This window comes from Heloderma suspectum, chromosome 2 (genome assembly GCF_057233095.1).
Source record: "Heloderma suspectum isolate Gila_16-S chromosome 2, 16-S_ref, whole genome shotgun sequence".
Classification (NCBI taxonomy): Eukaryota; Metazoa; Chordata; class Lepidosauria; order Squamata; family Helodermatidae; genus Heloderma; species Heloderma suspectum.
In genome coordinates this window covers 101,980,933-102,005,578 of record NC_139459.1, presented here as the reverse complement: position 1 = coordinate 102,005,578, position 24,646 = coordinate 101,980,933, and the positions used below count along the sequence as shown (strand labels likewise).

General features: G+C 42.4%; 1 protein-coding gene across 2 annotated transcripts in view; it reads right to left on the bottom strand.

The window, feature by feature from the left end:
* PTAR1 (protein prenyltransferase alpha subunit repeat containing 1) overlaps window positions 1–20,030 on the bottom strand; it is a 59,778-nt gene extending 39,748 nt beyond the window's left edge. The window contains exons 1-2 of one of the 2 annotated variants that reach the window (XM_084834377.1): window positions 19,750–20,030; window positions 12,633–12,802 (exon numbers count right to left, since the gene is read on the bottom strand). In XM_084834377.1, the coding sequence (XP_084690503.1) occupies window positions 12,633–12,802; window positions 19,750–19,835 (256 nt within the window). In that variant the 5' untranslated portion in view covers window positions 19,836–20,030. Of the gene's footprint in view, window positions 1–12,632; window positions 12,803–16,099 lie in introns of both variants that reach the window. The other variant, XM_084834376.1, reaches the window with a different exon arrangement.
* Between the last annotated feature and the right edge of the window lie 4,616 nt (window positions 20,031–24,646).

Sequence of the window (24,646 nt, the reverse complement as noted above, 5' to 3'; positions counted from 1 at the left end):
AATGGTTTAGTGGTTTTCCCTATGTTCTTCAATTTAAGCTGAAATTTTGCAAGAAGAAGCCCATGATCTGAGCCACAGTCAGCTCCAGGTCTTGTTTTTACTGACTGTATAGAGCTTCTCCATCTTTGGCTGCAAAGGACATAATCAATCTGATTTCGATATTGACCATCTGGGGATGTCCATGTGTAGTCGCCTCTTGTGCTGTTGGAAAAGAGTGTTTGCTATGATCAGCGTGTTCTCTTGGCAAAACTCTATTAGCCTTTGTCCTGCTTCATTTTGTTCACCAAGGCCATGCTTGCCTGTTATCCCGGTGATTTCTTGACTTCCTACTTTAGCATTCCAATCCCCTATGATGAAGAGGACATCTTTTTTTGGTGTTAGTTCTAGAAGGAGTTGTAGGTCTTCACAGAACCGATCAACCTCAGCTTCTTCGGTATCAGTGGTTGGAGCATAGACTTGAATTACTGTGATGTTGAATGGTTTGCCTTGGATTTGTACTGAGATCATTCTATCGTTTTTGAGATTGCACCCCAGTACTGCTTTTCCCACCCTTTTGTTGACTATGAGTGCTACGCCATTTCTTCTAAGGGATTCTTGCCCACAGTAGTAGATATGATGGTCACCTGAATTAAATTCGCCCATGTTTGTCCATTTTAGTTCTCTGATTCCCAAGATGTTGATGTTCAATCTTGCCATCTCATGTTTGACCACCTCCAGCTTACCTTGGTTCACTGATCTTACATTCCAGGTTCCTAAACAATATTGTTCTTTACAGCATCGGATTTTCTTTTCACCACCAGACACATCCACAGCTGAGTGTCCTTTCGGCTTTGGCCCAGCCGCTTCACTCTTTCTGGCGCTACTTGGAAATACCCTCTGCTCTTCCCCAGTAGTATATTGGACACCTTCTGACCTGAGGGGCTCATTTTCCGGCGTCATACCTTTTAGCCTTGTAATACGTTCCATGGGGCTTTCTTGGCAAGAATACTGGAGTGGGTTGCCATTTCCTTCTCCAGTGGACCACATTTTGTCAGAACTCTCCGCCATCACCTGTCTGTCTTGGGTGGCCCTGCACGGCATAGCTTATGGCTTCACTGAGTTACACAAGCCCCTTCGCCACAACAAAGCAGTGATCCATGAAGGGGCAAAGTCTGTGACTGAGTGACAAATAAGGGAAAAAACATCCTACCCATTCCTTTCCTCCTGCATTCTAATGATTCATTAAGCCTGGTGACAATAAAGATGAAAACTGCAGTATGCTGGATTGCTTAAAATGCAATGTACTTTTGGAAATTTCTGATTTGATTGCTGCCTGCTTTCAGGTAGTCACAGGGCTATCACTAATCTTCTCCAGAGTAAATCTGACAATTCAAAACAATAAGCTGTTAAAAATCAACAACTTTATTGTCAAGTCCTGCTGCAAAGTCTAATTTCCTGCTGTTAAATCTGAATTCCAAAGCTTCATAATATATTATGAAAATCAAGGATGTTTTCCCTAGAAGCAAAGCAAATATTTTTGCATTCTTGTGCATGTTCTTAACAGGGGAGCCCCAAATTGCAACCCACAAAAACAGGATTTTTTTAAAAAAGCAATAAGAGCAGTTCCAAACTCTGTCTACCCTCACCAATTTGCTTGAGAAAAGCGCAACCTGCACACTCCTTCACGTAGGGAAGCGGGCTGGAACTGGTGCTGGAAAAGGGAGGGTCTTCCACGTTATCTGCCCTGAAAATCCCAGCTGTGTGATTGTGCAAGTGTAGCCATAACTATCGTTTATTAAACTAGGAATGTTACATCTGAACAGGACCAATGAGGCCCTCTGGGAAGTGCCATCTTGTGTGGAGGTTAGGTTCGCCTCCACAAGAAGGATTTTTTTTTATATTAGCCCAAGGACTTTGAAATGCTTTCCCTTGGAATTTAGCTCCCTCCTCCTTTTTGTCAAAAGATGTGGCTTTGAATTGTTCTGCTTCTGAGATCCTGTTTTGCTGCGATACTGTCTTAACGTTGCAATGGTTTGCTGGTTTTTGTTTTGCATAGAAAGAGGCAGGGCAGGTTGCACTCTCTTCTTGCTCTCTTTCTACTTGACGCCCCTGCATAAGAGATGTGATTTGGCTGGGGCTGTTCCAGCTTGAGAGTGGCCTAGGAGCCATGGGGTCGGTGCCACCTTGCACGTTGAGAAATGACCTGAACAAAGGACGTTTGGAACAAGTATGTTTGTGAGGTCCTGTTTGGTAATTGCAACTTAGCCAAGCAGTGAAGAAAGGGATCCATCTAAGTAATCTTTTGAAATCTTTACCTGCTTCAGTATAGCCATCTTTATTTTATAATAGTTTTGTCTAGGGGTATCTATCCATTTTGCATGCATGGTTTACCAATGAGATTACTATGTTGCACACTTTCTCAAAAAGAGCTTCATGCCCAGATTAGCAAGAGGAATTCCAAGCCATTTGGGACAAACAGGGTGTTCCCAGACCTTAAAGCAGTTCTTCTCTATGACTTGTGCTTGAGGCATCGAAGCAGCCTGAGCAGTTGTGGAGCATTAGTCCTTACCAGCAGACAAAACTGCAAAAATGGGCATAAGCTGAGAGTTTTTACATTCTGAAAATGCAACAGGGAGTTTAAAGACGGTAAAAAACAGGCAATGCTATTTCTAGAGATCTTCAAGAAATGGGTCCCCCATAAGAAAAAAGGGCACTTTCAAACATTCCTTCCTCTTCCCGTGATCAGAACCACAGCCATCCTGTAACATACTTCATGTCTGGTGTAAGGCTAGCAAAGGGGGTGGGGGTGGGGTGGGTGGCAGCACCAGAAACAGAATCCAAAAGACAGCAGACAAATCTCAAGCCAACTTATCTGTAGAAAAATATTATATTCTGGGCAAGTAAAAACCAGAATGCATCCAATACATTTTGACCGGCCATCTTCAAGGGATACCAAAAAACTGACAAATACATTAACCATCTGTTGTAAAGGCTACCCTAGACAGCATCGGGGGCAGGGGGACACACAAGATAATTCGCGTTGCTGGATCTGAAGCTAGAGACAGTGCTCCGACCTTGGACCTAGACATCCGAGCTCCTCGCCTCCTCCCCCTCGCAGCTGGTTCAGAGAACTGCACTAGCTGCCTCTCCAAAGTTACAAAGGTGACCTCGAAGGCAAAGGGGGCGTTCCCATGGGCAGGGAGGGAACAGGACTGGGGAGGCCAGCTTACTAGGAATCCTCCAGCCTCCCCCGCTCCACTCCCCGATAGCTCAGCTGGACCAGTGAAAACGCCCGTCTAGCCAAAATGCAGAGAGGGAGGAGCACAGAGGCAAAGATCACCTCCACCACTCCTCCTACTCTGCACAGCTGTAAACCTCTGTGTTTGGAGGCTTACAGCCATCCCTATAGGACTGCGCCCTAAGAAACTTTTGGAAAAAAACTAAGGCAGAAAGCAACCAAGTACACTCCAAGTTTTAAGAATGCTTTAATACACAGATAGAGATCTTTGCATTAAAAAGAAGATGTTTCACAGAATTTTGTCTAAACCAGCAGTGTTGAACCTCTGTCAGCCCAATGATCAAATTCCATTTCAGAGAAGCTCATGGGTCTGCATTCCACTGGTGGGTGGAGTCAAAGGCAAAAGGGGTGGGGCCAAAAATAGCAGCATATTAACTCTTTCTGCAGTAACTAAGTCTTAGGAGAGGAGGCAGTTCAACCTTTCAGAATGGGGGCAGAACTGCACAAAAGACGAGAAACCACCAAAAGTGATCAGAGGAAAGGGAACGGAGGTGTGGCCTTCTGGGGAACCCTGGAGGGTTGGATTGTGAGCCCAGGAGGGCTGGATTTGGGCCCAGGTCTGAGGCTCTGCACCCTGGTATAAACTGAAAAATACCCAGGAAGATGCAACAGTCAACAACTTTTTCAAGAGGTCTGAGAATATGTATCACCAATCCCCTTGGAGTAAAAAAAAATTACAAGATAAACGATAATACATCTCTATGTATAATTCAAAGGTTTGGTATTATATAAACCCCAGTCATCATTCATTCGAAGTATAAAATTGGGAATAGAAAATGTGAATCAAACACTGTACATTTAGAATAGTTAATAAGCACTTTTTCTGTTCAAAGCTTCAGCAGTGAACAACAATTTTACTAAGCAAGATTAATAATAGGAAGAGGATTAATCTCAGCCTTATTTTTCTGATACCCTCTCTGGGTGATTCTCCATGCCCTAGATGAAAAGCAAATTCAACACCCATCTATTATCTGTGGTGGATTAGAATGTTCTTGCTTGTTGTGGGATCCTGGCAGAGGAGTATAAAATTACAAGATACCATGCCAGAGTGCAGAAGTCTATGCCAGAACCATCTATTACTTCTTCTATGTAGCAATGGTTTATTTGACTTAAAACCAGGTCAATCAATGTGACCGGAGTACAGCAACAAATTATAAAAATGTCCTTATAGGATGTTCATGTACTGAACTCTCGCCAGAATAAAAGTCAAAACTTAGAAGAGTAACAGGAATTATCCACTCATCTTTTTCTAGGACCATTAGAAAGCAGGAGAATTTCACCCAGATTAAGAATGTTAATGATGATCCTTGCTGCACACAAGGTTCCTTATTCACAGAAGGAAACAGAATTCAGTGAAGGCATCCGTTGAGGAAAGAGAGGAGGCAATTGTCACCAGTTCCCCCTTCAGCCTCCTGCACCATCTCTCACAGTGATCCAAAGGGTCTTCAGCCCTCCATAGCAGCTTTTCAAGCCAACAGAAAGCTGCAGGGGGAAGGAAGAGTCAGCAAAAATCACCTCCTTCCCTTACTTCTTCCAGTGGGTATGTCCGATGAGCGCTGTTTTGCTCAAGGGAACGCTGCATCAAACCATACAATAAAGTTAGATGTTTGGGGATGCTGCAGAAGTGGATAGTCCAAGAACGGAGAAGGTAAATGATACATGAATGGTAAGGATACCGACTGGCTTTGGTGAAACTATGAAGCTTTTTAAAACAGAGTCAGATAGTTGTTCATTGGTCTAATCCAGCCTTCCCAAACCTGGTGGTCTTTAGATGTGTTGGACTAAAAGTCCCAGTATCCCCAGCCAGCACCATGCTAGTCTACTCTGACTGACAGCGAGATTTTTCCCAGTCCTTCTTCAAGAAACAGATCTCTTGGACTGGAAATGGCAGGTACGAAACCTAGGATGTTCTGTATGAAAAGCAGGAGCTCCACTACTATGCTATGGCATCCTCCAATAAGTTGATTTATTAACATTTGTTTGTAAAATTGTGTATACAGCTACCTGGAATAGGTCTTCTTTTCAGAAAGACCCTAAAAGGAAATCTGTGGTACTAAAAAAAAAAAAAAATCCACAGGTTGACATCTGAAAATACATCTCTGTAATCTTTGCTTCAAGGTAAATGTGTTCAGAATTGCAGCCTAAGTAACTAAAGCCAGTCCATAAACAAGGGAATTCTTTTTTACATAGTGTCGAATTCTTGTTTCTATGTTTAAAAACACAGACATCTTACAAAGGCATTACTATTATTTCTTTAGATCCAGCCCAAAGTTTCCAGTGATATGTCTGCACCTGAGGCAATGATGGACCAATCATAAGAACATAAAAGCCATGCTGGATCAGACCAAGGGTCCATCTAGTCCAGCATTCTGTTCACACAGTGACCAACCAGCTGTTGACCAGGAAACCACAAGCAGGACACAAGCACAACAGCACCCTGCCACCCATGTTCCCCAGCAACCGGTGTACATAGGCATACTGCCTCTGGTACTGGAGGTAGCACATAGCCCTCAAGCCTAGTAGCCATTGATAGACTTCTCTTCCAGGAGCCCGAGATCTTCTCAGATGATCCCACTGGCTTATTTTTTTTTAATAAACTGAGGGCTAAATGTGACTTTAATCATGTAGTTCTGCCTTTAAGGCTTTAACCCTTTGCTCCTGCTACATTTCCAATAAAATTTGCATTGCCCAAAGGGTCCCACTGAAACAAATGGACCTTTTTAGGCAATGCAAATTGCAGGCATGGGGGCTGATTGGAACCAACACAGTAGGCAAAGGGATGAAGTCCCCTGACCCATCTTCATATTAGGGTCCCGATCCAGATTAGGGACCCTTAATGACACTTTGTGAAAAACAACCCTGTACTCAAGGGCAGAACTACAGGATTAAAGTGACATATAGTTTGGTTCCCATTTCCTTTGTATTTCATACTTTAGAAGTGAATGCCCTTTGCAACTCTAAAACATTTTCTTTATTGCCTGCAATGTTATGCCAGCATGCCTAGCAAAAACAAATATTAATTTCCTAAAAGCTACATAAACACACAGTTTAGTTTTTATGGACAGGTGAGAATCTACATAAACTCCACAACTCTTTAAGTATATGTAACTTCTACAATGGATTTGTTTTTACAGAAAAACCTTGAAGAGGTCTTTAAAATTATTTCATTAAAAACCTTCAGTACTCTATGCTATTCTACTTTCATAATGACATAAAAATTAGAAATTCTTTTTAAAAGAAAAAATGAAAATATCAAGGTTATTCTAAGGTAGCTGTAAACAAAAAAGCCTTGTGAAAGCAAAGAAGAGGTATAGTTCTGATTATTTTGTAAATATTTTCATCTAAAAGTCAAATGAACCTTGAAAATCGTACACATTACCCTTCATACTGTCATGGTCATGTTTCAAGAGCAGCAGTTTGCTACTGAGATATTGCTATGTTATTTTCTAAAATTTATACCTGGCCCTTCAATGCCAGTCAACATTCCTAGGATGGGTTACAACAAAATAAAATTACAAGATACGCAAAACATCTAAAACAGCAATAAAACCACAACACAACACAAGACAATGCCAGTAACTGTGCCTCCTAAGTCCAGGCCAGATGGTCAGGACAGAAGAATACCATGGCTGATGGCATCAAAAGCCACTGAGAAGACAAGTAGGACCAAGAGAGTTGCACTCCCACCATCCAGTCCCCAGCTTAAAACATCCACCAGAACAACCAATGCTGTCTTTTGTCCTAAACCCAGGACAGAACCCAGATTAGAATGGATCTAAATAATCTTCCAAAACCATGTGAAGCTGACAGGGTTATCCAGAATGGACAGATGTTATCTAAGTTCTGAGGGTCCAAAGTTGGTTTCTTTAGTTGGTTCACACTATTTCTTTAAGGACAGCAAGGACACACACTCTTAAGGAGGCATTTGCCATCTCCAAGATCCAAGTCTTCAAACCCACTCTGGATGGGTTTTAGTAGCCATGACAAGGAAGGATCCAGAGAACAGGTAGTAGGTCTCAAACCTCCAAGTACCTTGTTTATATCCTCTGGTTGGACAAGTTGAAAGGTATCCATCACAACTTGGGAAACTGGTGTACTAGCTGCCTCCAATATTGACCCTGTATTGATTATGACATCTAACTCAGTACAAATATGAGCAATTTGGCCCACAATATGCATTGGAAAATGGTCACAGTGGACCTTGGAGGGCTACAATAGCAGAACCACTGGATTTATGTGAAGATCTTTCACTACCTGAGCCTTGACAGAACCACTAATTATGGCAGCAAGATAATCCCCCAAGGACTTCAGAAAACTTTCTGGACCTATCATTCTCCAAGGGCAGACCCCTGAATTAAAATCTTCAATGCTACAGGCAGCCCTAAGGTCAAAAACTGACTAAGTAATGATTTGTCCATGACAACAGAACTATTGCTGGTTCCCTAGACAGACATCATTCTCCTCGTGCCTCAAGCGGAACACCAGATCCAAGGTGTGACCTACCATAGATGTTGGGTCCAATATCACCTGAGGTAGGATCACAGTTGTCATGTCATCCACAAAGTCCCAAGCTGGTCCAAATAAGGTGGCCTCAGTGTGCATGTTAAAATCTCCCAGAAGCAACAACCTTGGGATTCTCAACACCAACCCTGAGATCACCTCTGCAAGCTCAGAAAGGGAGGCTGTTGTGCAGTCAGTACACCAACACTCAGTACACCAACAGAATCCCAAGCCTATCTCAAGTTCCCAAATCTGGTACAGCAAGACAGGTTAACCAACCAGTGGAATTGAATCTTTCTAGATCAAGCCTACCTTCCTCCCTGTCCCTCAAGTAAGTCAGGATTGCGGTTGTACACAGCAGCCGGGTGGGCAGATCTGAGATCCCTCCTCATCTAGTCAGGTTTCCATTATGAAGAACAGCCTGTGCATTGTTTCTTAGTGAGGTTGCTGATTGCAATACCTTACCCTTAACCAACCTGGCATTAATTAACAGCACCTTTCTTTCTTTCTTTCTTTCTTTCATTCATTCATTCCATTCATTCATTCATTCATTCATTCAATTTCTCTATCGCACAATAGCCAAAGTTTTCTGGGTGGTTCAAAACAAAACAAAACAAAACAAAACATAATATAAAACCTTTAACATGCAATTTAAAAAAAAAAACAACAAATTTGAACTAGTTCAAAACAATTAACAATAAAACTATCAGGACTTGATTTTAAAAAAACTTACACTAAAAAGCCTCAACATATATTGTCAAATGCCTAGATGTAGAAGAAAGCCTTAATCTGCCACCAAAAATATGACAATGTTGGTGCCAGGTGGACCTCACTGGGTAGATCACTCCATAATCAGGGAGACACCACAAAGAAGGCCCTCTCCATTGTTTCCATCTTTCGAACTTCCCTCAGAGGAAGCCCTCAGAGGAGGAGGTCAGATGTTTATCATAATGTATGGGTACATTCATACTGGGAGAGGTGCTCTGTCAGGTATTGTGGGCTGAGTACTTTCAGACTCAAGGGGCCTGCAGACCAGCCACCAGTAATATCACAGTGAAATTTACATGTTACCTTGCTTTCCCCTCCCCTGATGTCTCTGTCCTCGCCATTGCACCCTCCTCCTATAATCACATTAATGATGGTCCCTTCATTGCCCTAATTGCTTATTCTTCCCTTCTTGGCCTCTAGCAACACCCTGGCTTTACACTTAGCCTAGAGTTTAAAGCAGATTACAAAACTTCCAGTGATTAAAAAAAAACACCCAAATATAAGGTGCTGATTTTCAGTGAATAAATGTCTGTTGATGGAAGAGGAGACATATGTGCTAGAACCCTACCACGGAGAATGAAAAGACAGCTTTTTAAAAACTATATAGAAAGAGTGTACATTTAGAATACAGCTGAATAGGGCTGTTTCAACAGAGATAAGATGCACATTCAATGCACATAAAACTTCATGTGTATTGATCAGGTCTGCACATTATGCCTGCTTGTGGTCTGCACATTATGCCTGCTTGTGGTCTGCACATTATGTCTGCTTTTTCTGGTACTTCCAAGTTAACACTACAGTACTAATCAGGGAATATGGTGAGTTCCTCTGCAGATGCCTGTAAAGCCAGTTTACATATACAACGGCTTAACTGTCAAAACATTTAGCAATATCAAAAGGGAGTTACAGACTGTTTCAATGGCCCATCTCTCTCCAGGCTATTGAGTGAGATTGAACAAGCTAAATCTATCACTGACAATGGCACACATTTATTTTAAGGAAGGTGGATTGGCATATTGCCTATAATATCCAAGGAGTTGCAAAATATTTCCAGTTCTTAGGAGTCAGGTCCTGCAGAGAAAATATTTATATTCCAAAGAGGCCAGGCACACTTTTAAAAACTTGGTCAATAATCCATTAAACCAAAGTATTACATTAGTAAGTTACATTGTTTTGTATACAGTTGACAATTAGCTACTTTTCTACTCTGCATTATGAGTATAACTTACAGTAAGGGAGAGGGATGGTGGAACCCTTGGTAGCACACTGTGACAACTTTATGACACTTTGAAGATAAAGTTACTCAAACCTTGTCACAACAGACACCACAGTTAATGCAGTTCCATTAGTACAGGTGTCCAGAGCACAGTCCAGTTCAGTTTTATTGGATGAGTTTCGATTGTTGAGGCCTGAGGATGTGCTTGGCCAAGTCTGGTCGACCACCTGTGTGGTTGACCCTTGCCCTTCATGGCTTATTACATCTGAATCAGTTTCTTTTAAAATGTTTTAATTGTTTTAATAGGTGTATTATTATTTTATCTTTGTTGTTCACTGCTCTGAAATCTATTGATGTGGAGCAGTATATAAATATTGTAAATAAAGAAAATAAATAAATAGGGAGCAGACATCTGGCTGGGTCCAGCAGGCTGAAAATTCCTCCTTGAGAGTGGTGCTGGCCTCTTTAAAGGAGATGTTAATTAGGCCACTCCTAAAAAAGCCTAACCTGGACCCAGATAATGTTAACAACTTCAATGAAACTGATTATCTAGATCCATTTCAATAAGGCTTCAGGCCTAGTTTTGGAACTGAAACTGTCTTAGTTGCCATGTGGGATGACCTTTGCTGAGATAGGGACAGGGGTAAAGTGACCCTGTTGATTCTCTTGGACCTCTCAGTAGGGATGAATGAATCCCTTACCTTGCATCTGCGGGGGGATCCGTCGGGGGGGGGAGGTGATCCATTCCTCCCCCCCAGAATCCTCACCGATCAGCCGGCTCCGTTCCACCAGCGATATGGCTGCCATTGCCGTCTGTACCGCTGCTGGGCGGAAACAGGAAGTGATCCAGACGCAAATGGCGTCCGCAATGCCATGTATGTCCCTGCTTTTTCACGGGATAGGCTACGCAACTATCTATGCAAATTCAAACGCGTAGCCTATCATGAGAAAATACAGGGACGCAAATGGCATCGCGGATGCCATTTGCATCCGGATCATTTCCCGAATGGAGCCTCCGGGAGGGAGGATTCAGTCTGCATGGGTCCAGGAGGCAGAAGTGAGTACATCCATTCTGCCACAGATTCCAGGGGGCCGAATTCAATGGAATTCGGCCTCATTTTAGTCCGTGGCGGATTCCGGACATCCCTACCTCTCAGCGACTTACGATACCATCGACCATGGTATCCTTCTGGATAGGATGTCTGGGTTAGGAGCTGGAGACACTGCATTGCAGTGGTTCTGCTCCTACTTGGATGGCTGATTCAAGAAGGTGGTGCTGGGGGATTATTGTTCTGCACCTTGGCAGCTATGCTACAGGGTTCCACAGAGCTATCCCCCATGCTGTTCAACATCTACATGAAACTGGGAAAGGTTATCCAGAGGTGTGGGCTGTGGTGTCATCAATATGTGGATGACAACCAGCTCTCTCTCTCTTTTTCATCAAATCCAGGTGAGGCAGTGGCTGTTCTGAATCAGCACCTGAACATGGTAACCGACTGCATGAGGGCCAATAAACTGAGACTCATTCCAGACAAGACAGGGGTACTGTTAGTGGGTGGTTCATTTGCCCAGCTAAATGACGTTCAACCTGTTCTAGAGGGGATTGTGCTTCCCCTAATGGATCAGGTTCATAGATTCAGGATGCTCTTGGATCCAGCATTGTCACTAGAGACACAGGTGGACTCTAGTGACCAACTCGGTGGCACGGAGCATCTTTTATCAGCTTAGGCTGATATACCAATTACGTCCTTATTTGAACAGAGATAGCCTAGCTACAGTTATCCTTGCTCTGGTAACCTCTCATCTGCATTACTGCCATGCATTATTCGTGGAGCTACCTTTGAAAAATGTCTGGAAACTTCAGATGGTCCAAAACAGGACAGCGAGATTGTTAACAGGAACTGGCAAATGTGATCATATTATGCCAGTAGTTTTCCATCTGCCCTGGCTGCCGGTCCATTTCTGGACCTGATTCAAAGTGCTGGTGTTGACATTCAAAGCCCTAAATGGCCTGGGCCAGGTTACCTGAAGGATCGTCTCCTTCCATATATACCTACCCTGACCCTAAGATCACCTTCAGCTATTCTTCTCCAAATGAAGTGAGGTGGGTGGCTACTAAGAGGGCCTTTTCCAGTGTGGCAGACTGGCTGTGGAATGAGCTCCCCAGAGAGGCTCACCTGGCACATATGTTGTGGCCTTTTGGGAACCAGACGTAAACCTTATATTCCCAGCCATTCTAGTCTTTCAGTTTCTGTTGCTTTAAATCTGTTACTGTATTTTAAATCTTTGTACTGCTGCTGGGTTTCATTTTGGTTGTTATTTTTCTTTTATAATGTAATTTTAAACTTTTATATTATATTTTATCGGGTTGTATTTTATGTTTTTAATTGTTGTGAACCTGCCAGAGAACTCTGGCTATAGGGCAGTATAGAAACATAATAAAAAAATAAGACTGCTTGGAAATAAATCCCATCAATTTCAAAAGACGTTAGATTCAGTTAAGTGTGCTCAGAAGTGTAGCCTACATATTCTTCTCCCAACTTTTCAACAAATGGCCCAATAAAAAGTACTGCTTTAACTGTTCTGTTTCTCAAGAAGGAAAGGACAACATTCCTTTTGAAGATGTTCAGCAAAGAACACCTAAGCTCTACAGCACTTAAAAGTGATAAAGTCAGAATATGAATGAGTTGGAAGCACCACCTTATTTAAAATGGTGGATAACATCAAGAGCAAGATGCTATTTTAATAGTTTCTACTTTTTCCAGGCATTTCCAATGTAAAATAAGTAATTTTGAAGACTCCTAACACCATTTCACAGAAAATTAGGAACAACATACTACTAAGCAACATGAATTTTATGGAGTAACTTACCTTCTTTGTTAAGCCACTGCTTTCTTTGTCTATAGTGAAGAAGCTTGTTATGGACATATGGCAATAGAAACTTGACACACCAGCTTTCCACCCCAAGTTTGTTTTCTACCAGGACTATTGGACTCCGATTATATCTGGCTTCAGGACAGGGAATTAATCCAATTTCATCTCTTAAAAAAAAAAAGACAATAAAAATATAATTATACAACTATTTCCTCCTTTTACTGCTTATTAACCATAAGTCAAGTCCGCCAATTTTTCACACTTGGCCCATCTTCTTCATCTCCAGTCATCCTACAATTACTTGTCAATCTCTTCTCTTCATCCTGCCTGTCTAGTTTTTGTTTGATTTCTAGTAGCAGGACAACCAAACGTGAACATCTCCTCTTATACAATTAACAGAGTCCTATGCGAGTTGACTCAGAAGTCCCACAGTATTCAATAGGGCATATTCCCTTAGCGCTTAGGACTGTTAAGGCTGCAATACAATACATACTTAAAAGCCCCCACTGAATTCAACAGAACTTACTACTGAGGAAGCACTGGGAGAAAAAAAAGGATAGAATTAAGCTGTAAGTTGACATAGCTAATAAAGCATTTCTCCTTAAAATGCATATACTTTCTAACTTGTGAGTTAGAAATGAACATAGGGGCAATCTTTTGACAAACTATTGTATAGATCCTATGTATGTTTAATTTGAAGTAATGCTTCAATGAAATATATGTCCTGATAAATATGCTTAACATTGTAACCTAAGGGATCCTTTTTTTGCCAGTATCATGTGCCGATACAAGTTATAGTTCACTATTTGCTTCATTAGCTTGTCATGGAAATTTACCATTGTATAATACGTGACTAAATCCTTACGCCCATTATTTACTTCCGTGTGGCAGAGAGGTAAACATGTAATTTATTTCATTATTTTTTGTTAAAGAAGGGCAAGGCAATTTTAAGCATGCCAGAACCTGAGCACATGATATTGAGCTGATGAATAAAAAATCTCAACTACAAAGTATTCTAATTATTATTTTTATCCTACCCTTCTTCCAAGGACATACTGACATACATAGTGTGTGACTCACTATATTCTCACAAAAACCCTGTGATAAAGGTTAGGCCAAGAGACAGTCATTTGTCGAAGGTCACCCAGTAGGTTTTGAGGGTGAATGGGAATTTGAATCTGGGTCTCCACATTCTGAAGTCCAGCACTCTAGTCCTGAGGTAGGCAAGCTTTTTGGACCATGGGCAGATTTGGCAATTTGAGAAACTGTCAAAATGGCTGGCGTGGGAGGCACGGCAAAGAACAAGTAACCTGCCAAAAAGACTGAGTACAACGCAGAGGTGGGGTCTGAGTCCCACACTAAGCAACTCCTTTAAACCCACAGTTTTCAACACCAAGAGAAACTTATTTCACAGCGATCCCAGCTGCCAGTAAGAAAGTTGTTAATTTGGGGGTGGGGGTGAGAGGGGTAGGGCACCTCTGTAGGTGCCAACAAAGGTGTCCAGGAGTGCACTGGTACCCACTGTCCACCCCTGCCACTGGATCACACTGGCTCTCTGTCCCTTCCAAGACACAAATGGAAAGCAGTAGATGGTAAGGTGGGAAAGAAATTGGTAGAGTTGAGGAACTTATTGTTTGGAAGCTGAGCCGTATCAGTGCAGCACAACCCAATTCAGTCAAAAGAAGAAAACATATTTATACTGTGTTGCAGGTTTTTCAGGTTTGTGGAAGAAAATGCTCAATCTGTGAATGAGCTGCACACACACAAATGGTTTAGCTGCCACAAGGAGCCATTTCAAGCAGCTTCCACATGGCAGCCAGTTCACTTGCACCAGCAGTCAAAAGTAAAGTTTGATTTTTGCCCATGAATGTTACTGGAGTAACTGATATCAGAAAACTGGAGGCTCAGAAAAACGCCACACAGAACCATTTGAGGCCTCTTTTTTTTTAATCCACATGCCACAAAAAAAAACCCTGAGAAGCTAGTATTTATTGTCATTAAACCAGAGTTGCTCCAGTGTACATGACACAAAGTAAACACTGTTACCTATTTTAAAAGGCAGGGAACTGAGACTCATCATAATCAAATAGTATATTTGCAAGTAGCTGATTGCAAGTTAAATGGGCTGAGAGAGACTAAACAATGTATATTGCAGAGTCACTACAAAAAACATCTTGTTTACAGTGTGGATATGGCATCCATACAATACTTCTACAAAGCAAACACAATATACAATATATTTGATCAGCCCTATTACTTGCCTGCTTAAGGTTATAATCCTATACACACTTATCTAGGAGTAAGTGTCACTGAATTCAACAGGGTTCAGAACTTTATTTCTGAACAGACATGTATAGAATTAAACTGTCAATGTCCTAGATCAGGGGTGGCCAGAAAGTAGATCTCCAGATGTTTTACAGTCACAGTCCAACACATCCAGAGGCACCAGGCTGGAGAAGGCTAACATATTACTTAATGCAAAAATTAAAGAACTCTTAATGTAAGAATTAATGTACTACTGCAAAAGCAATATGTGGCATCTTCAAACAACTGAGACAGGACATATACTGAACTGAGGAAGGTGAGCATTTTCCAGTGCTTCAAGTACAGCAGGTGTCCCCAACCCCCAGGCCGCGGACTGGGACTGGTCCGTGGCCTGTTAGCAACTGGGCTGCAGTAGGGGTGTGCGAAACCCCCTTACCTTGGGTCCGCAGGGGGGAAGGTGATCCATCCTTCCCCCCCCGCCCCAGAATCCTCGCTGGCCCCGGCTGGCTCTGCTCCGCGGTGAGTCCGCGGAGCTGCTGGCCAACTCCGGCCGCTGGGATGCAAATGGCGTCTGCACAGCGGACGCCATTTGCGTCCCTGTTCTTCAAGTAATAGGCTATGTAAATCTTTACATAGCCGATCACTGCAAAAAAAAGGGACGCAAGTGGCGTCCACGTCCCAGAGGCCAGAAGTCCACCAGCAAAACTATCCCCCCTCCCCGGTCCGTGGAAAAATTTTCTTCCACGAGACCGGTCCCTGGTGCCAAAAAGGTTGGGGACCAGGAAGCAGCATTCAGGAAGTACAGGAAGCAGCATTCATTTTTTACCCAAATTAGAAATACTGCGGAGCGTACATCTAATGAAAAAAACTCACCAGCAGCCACGAACAGTCCCAGTGCTATAAAACTTACTTTATGACCAGACTTCAAAATGTCTATGGTAAGGGTTAGGGCCAAGAACACTGCACACCAAATTTGGCAAATTAAGCAGATTCTTAAAAATAGAACATAGTGAGCCAAGGTGGTTTGTCCTACTTCAGTCAGAAAAGCACATATGAGCCAAACATGTCAAAAATGTGAGTGTAATGTTCAATTTATAACTGCTACAAAAATAAAAAGTTATCTTCCTTTAAAGAGATTAAAGCAATCTACTTGAAAGCAAGTTTTAAAAAATCCAGTATGAAAGACAACACCACACAACCTGAAAACACTGCTTGAAAGAAGCTGCCTTTGTTTATCACAGAAGTAAATGTGTCTGGAATCTGAGACTGGTGTGGCTTCTTGTGGTGTGCACATCCAGTGATGAACATCTATTTGCAACCATGCAATGTATGAAGCCAGCCTTCACTCGCTGAATAGCAGCAGAAGTTTCCCAGCTCTCATCAGTGTCTATTCCTGAAGTGGAAAGAATGGCTATATTCAATCTGAATCCCACAATACATTCTATTCTAAAACTAATTTCACCTTCTACTGCTACACGCAGAGGCCTGTTTTTGCCACCACTGAAGGGCTGGTGGGTGTGGGAAGCTTGGCTTCTGAGAAAAAAAGCAGAAATCACAAATCAGTTCTGTAGCCCTCCGGCAACTGCTGTAAGCCCCAACATCCTATCCACTGGGAACATTTATGGAATGTTTCCTCCTCCAAGCACTCACATGTCACAGTTTAAAAGTCAGCACCTAACCAAGAGACGTTCCATTTTTATTCAGCATTTATAAAGCAACTTTTGTTTGCATGGCAGTAAACAAAAAGTAATGTATTATTTATTTATTATTTCTTTCTCTTATATTTATTTATTACATTTCTATACCACCCAATATCCAAAGCTCTCTGGGTGCTTCACTACAACATTTACTATATATTTACTACAACAGGGAATGATCAAAACAAAGAACACAATAAAACTAAAATTAAAAGATCAGAATCAGTACCAAAAAACAGTAGCAAAGATCAAATCCATAAAACTATACCCAGTAAAAAATGCCTCCAAACTGATGAAAAAGAAGTCTTGGCTGTTCACCAAAGGGCAATCTTCTTTTGGAAAAGTTTTTCCACAGTCTTGGTACCACCATAAAAAAGCCCTGTCCCTTCTGCCCACCCTGCCATGCTTTCAGATATCAGGGAGAACATGAAGAACAGCCTTTGTAGAAGCAGTTCTTAAGGTTCTCTGGTCTTAAGTCATTTAGGACTTTAAAGATTAAAACCACCACTTTAATGGAGCTGGAAAACAAACTGCTAAGCAATGCATATGACAGAGTATCAAAGTTATGTGTCTCAGTCTCCCAGATCCGCTGAAGTTTCTGAACAGTCTTTAATGTCAGTCCCATGCAGAGCATGTTACAATAATTCAATCAGGAAATGACTGGGGCAGGTATGACTTCTCTAGGAAAGAGCACAGCTGGTACATTGGCTGAAGCTGGCATAAGGCATGCCAAGCTATTCCTGCTACTCAGCCATCTAAGAACAGGGCTGAATCTAGCAGCATGCCAAAACTGGAAACCTGATTTTTAAGAAGGAATGCAACTCTATCCAAAACAGACTGAACACTACTCTCAGATCCCACGAATTCCTAAACAATTGTACCACCATCTTGCCTAAATTAAGCTTCAGTTCATTCACCTGCAGCTTTTGCAGAACTGACCCAGACACCAGTTTAGAACTTCTACCAGATCGCTGGGCCTGGAAGATGGAAATGAAAGACTGAACTGGTATCGCCTGATTACCTCCTAGCCCAAACTCCAAATGACCTCCCCCAGCAGTTTCATGCAGAAGTTTGAATAGCATGGCATAAAAGATGGAAGCTTGTGGCACCCCATATGCCAAAGAGTGGAAAGCAATCTCCCAGAACCATTTTCTGACATCAACCTATCAGGAAAGACCAAGTCACTACAACGTCTATCCCAGCTAGGCAGTCCAGACAGACACCATGATCAATAACAGCAAACACTGCGGAAAGAATCAGGAAATTCAGCAGGGTTGCACACTCCCTCTGTCCATCTCCCAGCACTAACCATGGGTTAAAACTCTGGGTTGTTTCTCCCCCAGAAATCCAGAATTCCAGGTTCACACATTACAGAGAACAATCCGGGTGAGTGGTCAGGAGCCAGCATGCTCCCATGTGCTCTGAAACAACCATGGGTTGTTTGTTGAGTGTGAACTGGGTCAATGAGATCTATTTTGCTTCTGTTCTTGATACCTATGCTTGATAAACACAAAAGCAAAACTGGGAGCGCATTCAAGGTCTCCTCTGCCTTACTTATCACATTTCCCCAAACCCCAATCCAGCAAGGCAGAATACATAAGAGGAATTGGCTGCCTTCAAATAGGCTCTACAACGTTTTTAAAAGAATCTCAAAATGGCTTGTCCTGCCCATTATTCAAGATTTTCACTGTAAAGCAATGTGAAAAGGTTCCTGTAAGCACTACACTGTAAAAACTAGCCAATGCTTCAAAGTAATACAATACTTATCTAAGAACTGCATAAAAAAGCAAACCATAATTCTCAAATATGATGGAAAAATTCATTTCCAATTGTCTAACACCTGTCTATGCAGCTATCTTCATAACATGCAGACGGAAGACATTTATCTCAAGCTATGTGTTAAACAATGTGCCAAAGCTCCAGGTCATACATTTTTATTGCCTACTTTCAGACAAGCACCTCCCCTCTACATGTCATGGAGGTCACCATGGAGACAGAGATGGAGCAAGGGATGCTCACCTTTCTTTACGTATGTGGTGGCCTTCTAGTAACCATCAAAGAATTCAAATTAAAAAACAAAAGCACAAGAAGGTGGAAAAAGTGTTGTCTGGCTTTCATTAAGTTTATCAGCATTCTGAGTTTTAACCAGAACTTCTTCAATATGTCGCCCTCAGAAATTCTAACTCCTGAAACTGTGGACACACAAATCTTTTTAAATAGGTTAACCACATTAAATGCCTTTAAATGTGATCTTTAAAAGTTTAGATCTGAGGGCTTATACACATCTCTGTTACTGTCCTTGACAAGGTATTCTCCTCGGACAACAGGATAAATCCATGCTAATTATTCAGATTCTCTCCCCTCCACGCACACACACGATTGGTTAATGATTACTGTGACAAAGAGACCACGTGAAGGTGCTGAGTGGATGTAAAGTCCTATTAAGAAAGGGATACCACAGAAGCAGAGCTGACACGTCACTGAAAAATTAAAAATGGACACTCTCGAGCCCTGTAGTAAGCATCTTTGGAGAATTTTGAAGAATTGCATAAAGAACAACCTTTTGAAAAAAAATGTTTCCCACCAACTCCACAGGTAATTGAATTGTATTAACTCATTATCACACAAACTGGGAAAGTTTAAATAAATAAAACAAAACAAAGCTTATATAATACCACACACACACTTTGAAAGTTACACCCAGGAACGTACAATGTACTTGATCTTTTGTCTTCTTCAGCACACGGCCATTTGTACCTTGTTATGTACGGTACAGGTCACGTCATAATACATGATCTTGCTGTACTTTCATGCAAAGTCGCGCTTCCATTTTGCAAACGGGTGTTATTCCCAGATCTCTCCCGCCCGTCCCTCGCTTCCTTCCCGAAGTTACTCTCACACACAGGGGCAGAAGTTCGGCAGGAGAAGACGAGAGGGAGAGAGAGGCTGGCTGAAGTCAGCAGCACCGCCTCCTACAGTAAGAAGGCTCGCGAACTTTGCCGTTGTCCAACAAGCAACTCAGCCGGGCCCCCGCCGGCGCTACTTGGGAGAGGGCCGGATCCTGCTGCGCTCGTCCCCAAGGGGAACGACGGCGAGGGCGAACCCGGGGCGTTCTATTCCCCTCCGCGCCCGGCGCGCGCTCATTCACTCACATGTGGGGGTTGCGCTTGAAGGCGTTGTTAATGTCCTTCACTACCCGCTGCACCAGCACCGCCACCTCCTCCGGGGACTCGGCCATTTTCGGTCCCCGCCGGTACCTCCTGCCGCCGCCGCAGCAGCAGCAGCAGCTTACTACTGGCGGCGCCGGTGGCGGCGGCGCCGTCGTCTCTCATAGGCAAGCCGGGGAAAGCAAAGCGCATCCGGGTCAGCGGCCCCCGCAGGGCGGAGCACGGGGCTCGGGGAACCGAATAACCTAATAGGGAGGCACCGCCTCTTCTTTTCGTTTAGCCCGGCCCAGGCGGAGGTAGAGCGGCGAGGGGGGAAGCCAAGGGTCAGAAGCTGTGATAGCTGTTACTCAAGGCAACCGAAAAACTCGTTCCGCCTTCTCGCTCTGCCTACCCCTTCCCCATACTTTCTCCAGTAACTCGCTTAGGCACTAGTTCCACAGCCGCTCCTTTTAGTGGCTCTGACAGCGCAATTCTGTACATGTCCACTCATAAGCTAGTCCCACTGAGTTCAATGAGGCTTACAGTCAGGTCAGTGGATATAGGATTGCAGCCTAACACGCTTACCGAAGTCTAATTGAACGCAGTGGGGCTTACTTCCGAGTAGACATGCATAGGATTGTGCTCGTTGTCTTTTAACTTTCATTTTAAAGGTCATCGATAGTCATGCACCAGGGTTGCTAAAGTATAGAAGGATATAGAACAGATCGCTACTGGAGGGGCTACAAGCCCTATACACTTAGCCTTGTCCCAGGCGTGTTTACTCAAAAGTAAGTCGAAGTGATTATAATGGAACTTAAAAAGTCAGTCCTAAGGGAGAAAATCCTATTCAGGTCACTGTGACATGCGAGTGATGTTTATCTATGCATGTCTACTTGGAAGCAAGTCCCAGGGAACTCAGTAAAGCTTACCTCCAAGTAAGTATTTCTAGGATTGGTATCTTACTTCTGAGTAAGCATGCATAGTATTTGGCTGCATGTGTACTTTGGATTGCAGTCTTAACTTGGAAACAAAGCCACTGAAATAAAGTGTGCTTTTGAATAAATATAGCTAGGACTGCAGAACAAAATACCAGTGAAGGATATGATCTAGCCCAACCTTCCTCCACCTGATGACTTCCAGATGTTTTGAATTTCAGCTATCAGCCCCAGCCAGCATGGTTAATGATCAGAAATGCTGTACCTTGTAGTCAAAAATGTCTGGAGGACACCAGGTTGAAGAAGGCTGATCTAGCCAAACTTTGACTAGTTCAGAGCCATTGATTTCAATTAAGCATGTGCTTACTGTGCCTGTTGAAATGACTTGGATTTAAATGTGCTTTTCTTTAGTTGGACAATTTCCACAGTAGAAATACTAGGTAGGGTGCAATCCCGAGTACACACTTAACTTGGAAATAAGTGCTATTGGAGCCAATGGAAGTACACACAAATAGGAAGAGTTGCCTATCTGTAATCTACACATTTACAAGGAAGTCCAATTGAACTGAACACAGACACTTCCAAATCCACTTGTTTAAGATGGGAATATAAAACTTATAGGAAATCATGAATGTCCGTTAAATTTCAGAACACTAGAGTTTCATAATGTGGTGTAATCACTGGTGCAAAATAGAAAAGATTAGGCAATTTGGGACAGATCTGTTTGTGGAATGCAAGCTTTGTTGTATGTTAGACAGAATGGAAAGATACCTGATTCTAAACCTTAGAATGTGGTTATACCACAATCTCAACTCTGAATAGTCACTTCTGCTAGTGCCTGAATTCACTGCTCTTCACTTATGTGACCCATGCCTGCTGTGGTGGCAAGTGAAAGGTTGCTCATTGCAGACTGAATGGGCGAATTCAATGACTAGATCATCCCATGATCAAAATACACTGCCTGGTCTGAGTCTGAATTCTTGATGTCCATTACTTATCACTGGCCTGGTGGCAGATGAATTTGTAGTGTGCAGTGGCAGATACATGCACCAGGAAGCTGGGATTGAAAACTGCAACCCATTTTCTGCTGGAGTATGTGAAGTAGTTAATTGGTGTTGGGTCAGTCTGCTTCATTACTACTTTAAACCTTGGAGTTCCCCTGAGCCTGCTAACAACTTCCTCGTGCATGGATGATACTGTTTAGGCTGCATAAGGACTGTCACTCGGAGAATTGAGATTGATATTAATATATATGATTTCTCTGACTGATTGTCTGGTTTACTGTGTGGAAAATTATTATTTTCATAATTGTTCATTGGCCACTTTCTGTTCTGTTTTTCCCCCTAGCAATAACAAGCAGTGGATCCAAGGACTTCTAGACTTTAGGGGTTCTTCAAGATGAGGCGTTTATTGCGCTATCACCCTGCCTCATTCACAGAATTTTACAGTGGGGTCCTGACAACGACATCTTCCACTTGTAATCCTCCCATGTTTTGCCATTGCTCCTTCTGTCTTTTTCCTTCCTGCAGAAAATCTGTTAATGAGAAAAAAACAGAATAGCTGCACAATGCCTTCTAATTTGTCGCACTAGAAGCCCTCCGTCTGGAAGCACACTAAGTTTCAATATTTGCAAATGACCTTTTGCATAGAACATGATTTTTGCTACCTTTTCCAGTTCATGTGCAGTTTGAATCCATCCAGTCTTCCTCCCCCTGCTGCCTCTTTTTCCGCAGTAAGGTTTATTTATTTGACTTGTTCCTTGCCGTTCTATCAAGACCAATGATACTCTGGGCTTGAACTGACTGATTTGTGCCATGTAATTGATTGTATTTATTTACCTTTTTTCATCCCACTTTCTCCATTTGCTTATTTTATCAAGGATTTTCTGTAGCATTTCTTTTTTTCTTTCGAGAGAAAATAAATCACTTTAATATTGCTTTGCATCACACATTGGATACAGCGGCTGTTCCACTGGCATAGCTGTGACATATCTCTGATCCCAGCATAATGTGAGTACTGCAATCCTATGAACACTTACCTGTCAATAAGCACCACTGAACCCAGTGGGATTTATTTTAGAGTAAACATCTATAGGATTGCACTGTAAGGGCGCAATCTTATGCATGTTTAGTCAGAAAAAAATCATACGACTCCCAGGATTCCCCAGCTATTATGGCTGGCTGGGGAATTCTGGGAGTTGTAGGACTTTTTTTCTGTCTAAACTTGCATAGAATTTCAGCCTTAAAAAACTAAAACATAGACAGGGCATTAGATAAAAACCAAAAACAGGATGTAATCAGATGAATTAAGTGCCTGCCAGAATAAAAATGTCTTGAGGAGCTGACAGAAGGAGAGCAACAATCAGCATATCATACCACTCCTAATAGCAAACTCAGATGGTTGTGTGCTGTCAGGATTGTAGCCAAAATAAGGTCACTGTGCAACAAGAGGGAAGTATCAGCTCACTTGGGGGAAATGCAAAGTTTGCAGAAAAATTCTCCTCCAAACAGCTCAATTTGGACTGAGTGTGCTCAGTAGCCATGGAATTGTGTGACAGTTGGGAAAAGAAAAAAATTGGGGAAGGGGGGAGAAATACACTATCCTGGGGAATGACATGGCTAACTGCCTAGAACCCTGAACAGGAGCATATCCATAAGGAATAAGATCTCACTTCTTCCCTTTAATTGCAAACTTAGGGGGGTTCAATGTCTAACAGCTTGGAAGTGAAATGCGGCCATCCAGAAACAAGGATGAGGTTTCTATGTACAAAGGGGATTCAGTTTCAATTTCTGAATGGAGAGTGGAAATTAGGGACTGTGAAATATGCAGAAATTATTACACCCAGAGGAAATGTCACCATGAAGAAATGTTAGTGTCTATGTAACAGCTGTAATGTATGAAGTGGACCAGAGTCTACTGTAGTCTTCGATCACTGTGCATTGGAACTGTATGCTCCCAGATAAATAAAGATACAAGCTACCTGCCGTCTCACTTCTTTGGCATATCTTGAATCCACTGAGCAGATGAGAGCATCATCTTGCCTATCGAATCTACAGGAAATCTTGCTGCACAGAGAGGAGGTATATTCAATTTAATCAGAATGCTATATTCCTCATGTGCTGCCCCCATTCTGTATGCTTGGCTCTGATGGGCCTAGAAGTGAACCAGGAGTGTAGTGTGCCTATTGTGCTAGTGATATAACGCATCAGAAGAAGGAGAAAAGTGAGAGAAATATTCCATCTTGCTTCTAGACTTGGCAGAAATAATAGTCAGTGCAATCCTACATGTGTCTTTGCAGAAATAAGCCTCATTCAGTTCAATGGGACTTACTCCCAGGAAGTATAGGATTGCAGCCTGTTATCTTCCAAGAAGAGAGCATTTTGATAGGCTCTTAAACCTATTCTTACATTATTTATTTTCCATACCCTTTCATCATCCTTGTCACTATTCTATGAATCCTTTCCAGTTGCCAAGATCCCCTTTTAAAGTGTATTTCTTATATAATACCACTGCAAAAACAAAGTAAAACAATTTATATGCAAAAGGTCCTGGAACCCTCTCTGGAGCTGGCAAGCTTTTCTATAACAATGAAGTGATTGACACAACAGTGGCTCTAAGTGTATGCAGAGTGAATTTCATTCGAGTATTGCCACAACCAGCAACATCCCACAGCCAAACCTGGCATCGGTGCGTCTAAGGCAGAGAATGTATTTTCGAGGCAGAATTGAGCTCTACTCAGTTTCTTAATTTAGAAATTAAGGCCAGAAAAATATTGAAATACTGTTGTCTTTCTGTTCATAAATAGAAAGTTTAACCTTTCTCTGCCCTCTTCCCTTACAACGACGGGACAATGATACAAGTTTGTCACGGCCCTCACCTGCGGGGGCATCGCCGAAAAGTAGTCCCGGCCCATGGGCGGAATGATCCCGACGTTCGCTTTCTCTATTCTACAGCATCTTGTGGTTACC